The 3890-nt window shown below is 46.0% G+C and overlaps 1 protein-coding gene across 16 annotated transcripts in view; it reads right to left on the bottom strand.

Annotated features, from left to right (window-relative positions):
* Positions 1–1897: 1897 nt before the first annotated feature.
* RIN2 (Ras and Rab interactor 2) overlaps positions 1898–3890 on the bottom strand; it is a 204854-nt gene continuing 202861 nt past the window's right edge. For all 16 annotated transcript variants that reach the window (XM_069547839.1, XM_069547824.1, XM_069547829.1 and 13 more), the window contains one exon: positions 1898–3715. In XM_069547839.1, the coding sequence (XP_069403940.1) occupies positions 3392–3715 (324 nt within the window). In that variant the 3' untranslated portion in view covers positions 1898–3391. The remainder of the gene's footprint in view (positions 3716–3890) is intronic.

The raw sequence follows: 3890 nt of genomic DNA, 5'->3' as shown, positions 1-3890 counted from the left end.
CCAGGCCGAGAGCCGGAGTCCAGGAGAGGCTACAGCGGATCTCTGTTTGGTCGAAGGAAATACTCAGATCCATTCATATGATATTCTAAATGTCTATCTACTACGTACTGAATTTCAGAATTCAGGCAACTTTCAACTCTAGAAGGTTAGATTATTAGCATCGAGATAAGAAACTGGCCCCCCAAACCCCTGCTGACTTCAATCAAAGCTGACTCCTGCCTGCAGACTTGCCTGTTGAGCAGGGGTGTGGGTACCACTTTATTAAACATATTTGCCCAGATCTTTCTGAATAATTTTTTATAAAACTTCCCCTGCATACCTTCCTGACAAAGTCACTGTTCCAAGGGGGGAGATGGTCCCACCTGCCACCCATCCTTCCATGCTGGAGCAAGACATCTTTTTCGAATAAGCATGTTTTCTCTGAGGCCAACCACCAGATCTTCCTCCGTCTATCTCTTCTATTTTTCTACGATCCATTTAGGATTCTGCCATGTTTTGTGAACTTTCCCCTATGTCCAAGTTGATCAGGGCTCACTAAATGAACAACTTTTGCTTTCAAATTCACCATCATGAACACAACTTGGAAAATGATTACTTTTTAGGATTTTTACCATCAGATACTGCCAGGCGATGAAAATAGCTGTGTCCATGTACGTAACCTTTCCTCTCAGACCTTTGGGGGAGTAAGTGGGCAGCGCTGAAGATTATCAGAGCACTGTCTCACTTCCAGACTCTTAAAGATGAAGGGAAGAGCTGCCCAGAGAATGCGAAGCTGCATTTATGAATGAACGCATTCATGGCTGGGTTTCCTGCCTTCTGTGTTTCCTTACAGATCTAAAGTTGTAACTTCCACACAGCACTGAACTACATGAACAGTTTCTATTTCTATTCTCTGTCCCGCGAGGAGAGAATACTTGGCAGCGCATGTAACGTTAAAAAAAAAAAAAAAATCCTTTCCTCTGGCTGGCATTCAACTTTTATATTTTTAGATTTGGAAATACGTTTTCCTCTCCCTCCACCCAGCATGTATATTTTTATTCTCCTCTGACTCCTTCCAAACTGCAGAAAAATCTGTTTCCTGGCAATTTGAGAAGTGAGAACTGTCAGAGGGGGGGGAAAAAAGTGAGGAGACATGTGATGCTGTCATGTTAGCATGGAAACATTGCCCAAGGACAAAACCAGGGGCTGTCTTGTGATGTTTTCTTCTGCTCACACCAGCATCCTATTTTGATCTCACCGAAGTTCACTCCAGCTGTCCCCCATTCAGACACTGTGACCCGCATGAAATCAGCAGTGTACCAGCTTCTGAAGATAAGGAGAGCTGACGCTCTCACAACCATCAGGACCAAACTGTCACTTGGAATTCACTGTAAATATACAAAGCAGGCAGCCCGCTCAGCTATAGCTCTGATCTTAAAGTGCCCATCCTACTGCTGGGTTAGAAAGTTTGTTCCTTCAACAAGGCCTTATCGTGCCATTGCTCTCTGCCAGGCTTGGCTTCAAGCAGCAGGAACAGGACAGCTTCTGCAACACTGGTTTTGCAACAACCCTAAACTCTCAGCCTGGGCACTTTAGAGGTTACATAAGACCTGGGCAGCAGGGGTGGGGGAGAGAGGGAGCGGAGTGGGGAGAGGAGTGTCTGCAGGGCTCCCAGAAACACCAAATCCTTTCAGGTTAGAGGACCATCTTTTCCTTCTGCTGCTGGATTTTTGCCTCCTATCAGCACATGAGCTGGCTAAAAAAAACAAAAAACAAAAAACAAAAAAACAACATCAACTATTCTGTTTCCTGTCTGAGGATTATCTAACCACAAACACCAGCATGGATTCCACTTTTACATAACTCTCTGCGGTACATCATTACACTCCACTTCTCAAAGAAAAAGGGACAACGTGAGGATATTGCAAGAATTATTTTCACACATGAATTATCGTACAGTATTACAAAGAGTTATGTGCAAAACTCCATTAAAAATCATTTACAAAAGGAAGTACAACACAGTATGTGTTGAGGGTTCCAGATGTATAGCAAAAGCTTGAAAAGGTACAAAGTAGAAAGCCAAACAAATCAGATGACTGGGCATCTTTACACAGTACAATAACATATTTCCCTAACTACCTGTGTGACACGAATACGAGAACTCATTCTCTGTGCAACCCCCTGACCCCCACCCAAACAGGTATTGTAAAACAGAAATTGAACTTCACCACATATTCCTACAACACAGACAGGCTTTTTGGTGCATCGGCAAACTCCTTTCCAAATGGTATTTATTTAACTCGATGAAACTCACATTATGTGGTTTCTGCCCCAAAGAATTTGATGCTGTTAGTTTTGATTTATGTGGAAAAGGGGGGGGGGGGAAACCTGTTGCTCCAATTTTTTTTTTCCCCTCATGGGGTTTTCAAAATTGCTTCCAAAAGCAAATAACATGGGACAGATTTTGCAAACCTCACTGCATATTTACAGTATTTTCAGCATAGGTGGTTCCTTCTATCTCCTTTCCCCACTTCCTTTAAGGAGCCTGAACCAGCAGGCTCCACTCCTTAGCCTTCTGTTAAGAGTCTGTATTTCCCTCTCAGTCTCTCTCTACATTCATTTCTCTCCTGGTCCTCAGCATCACTTGGTGAAAACACAAAACATGATAGCACTGAGCATGAACAAGGTAACAAGAGTACATCAGATTCCCAAAGGCATTCTGTGGCCAGCGTCATCGCTGCAAGAAACCCAGCAGTCTCTCCCCACAAAGTGGCCGAAACATCCAGTTACGGAAGAGAGACTTTTAAAATGCAATACTCTCAAATCCAGCAAGAGATTTCTTTTTTGCATCAATGTTAAAATCACATGCGTAATTATAGAATATCTTAAAAGTTACAAAAATATTTTAAAAACCAATCCTGACAGTTTACCTGCAACTGCTATAAAATCTTCTATGAAATATATAAAAACACAAAGACTCTTTGTAAAAAAAAAAAAAGAAGGAAGGAAGGGTGGATGAAGGCATCCACAGATCTGAGAGGTCCTTGATGCACTGCATCGGACAGTCTTGTCAAACGCCTGCTGCTGAACTCCAGAGAAGAGCTGGTACTTCAATGTTTATTCAGTACATATACACACACGTGAGCCAACCCGAAACCTGGCTGAGGGGTAGGCAGCAAGCTATCCGGGGACACTTGAACCATTGGATGCAACTCTCCAACTCTCCTTCTCTTTGCTGAACCTCAGCGAGCTCGCTGAGGAGTCATGGTTAAAGATGCCCTTGGCCAAGTGGGCCTGTGGATGGCTCGGTCATGGGTCCTCAAGGAGGTGACTGCACAAGCCCGTGGACGCCAGAGGCCAGGTTCCTAAGTCTCCCTCTTTGGATCCACCACTGGGAAGCCTCGTGAGTCCCCTAGGAGGTGCTGAGGTCTTCCTCCCCATTCTGGAAGATGATGCCGTAAGGATCCTTCTTGATGCGCTTGTAGACGAAGTGGAAGACGTGGGGCTGTGGCCGGCTGTGCAGCTCGGCCTTGATCTTCTGTGGGTACGTGTCCTCTGCGAGCTGCTGCCACGTTTCGTCCACAAAGAGGAAGAGGCTGTACTCCCGGGGGTCGGCCACCTTGAACTTCTCGGCACAAAGCTGACACACGTCTTCAGTGGTGACGTACGGCCTCACAAGGAGGGTCTTTCCTGTGCAGCCACTGTTGACCTCCTGGAATGCAACCCGGAGGTAATTCTGCAGGGGAAGGGCGGGGGAGAGATTCGGAGGGACAGAGTCAGAAAGGAAGAGAGGCGGCACAGGGGAACCCATGGGATGCCAAGGAGAGGGCCGGCGGGTGAGCCTCACTGGGACGCCTTGGTGTCAGGACACGCGGCCCCCAGGCAGGGAAGGGGGCTGATCGCGATCGGGA

Source organism: Ovis canadensis, chromosome 13, assembly GCF_042477335.2.
Source record: "Ovis canadensis isolate MfBH-ARS-UI-01 breed Bighorn chromosome 13, ARS-UI_OviCan_v2, whole genome shotgun sequence".
Classification (NCBI taxonomy): domain Eukaryota; kingdom Metazoa; phylum Chordata; class Mammalia; order Artiodactyla; family Bovidae; genus Ovis; species Ovis canadensis.
The sequence above is the reverse complement of the archived record's forward strand: the minus strand, read 5'-3'. Positions and strand labels throughout refer to the sequence as shown.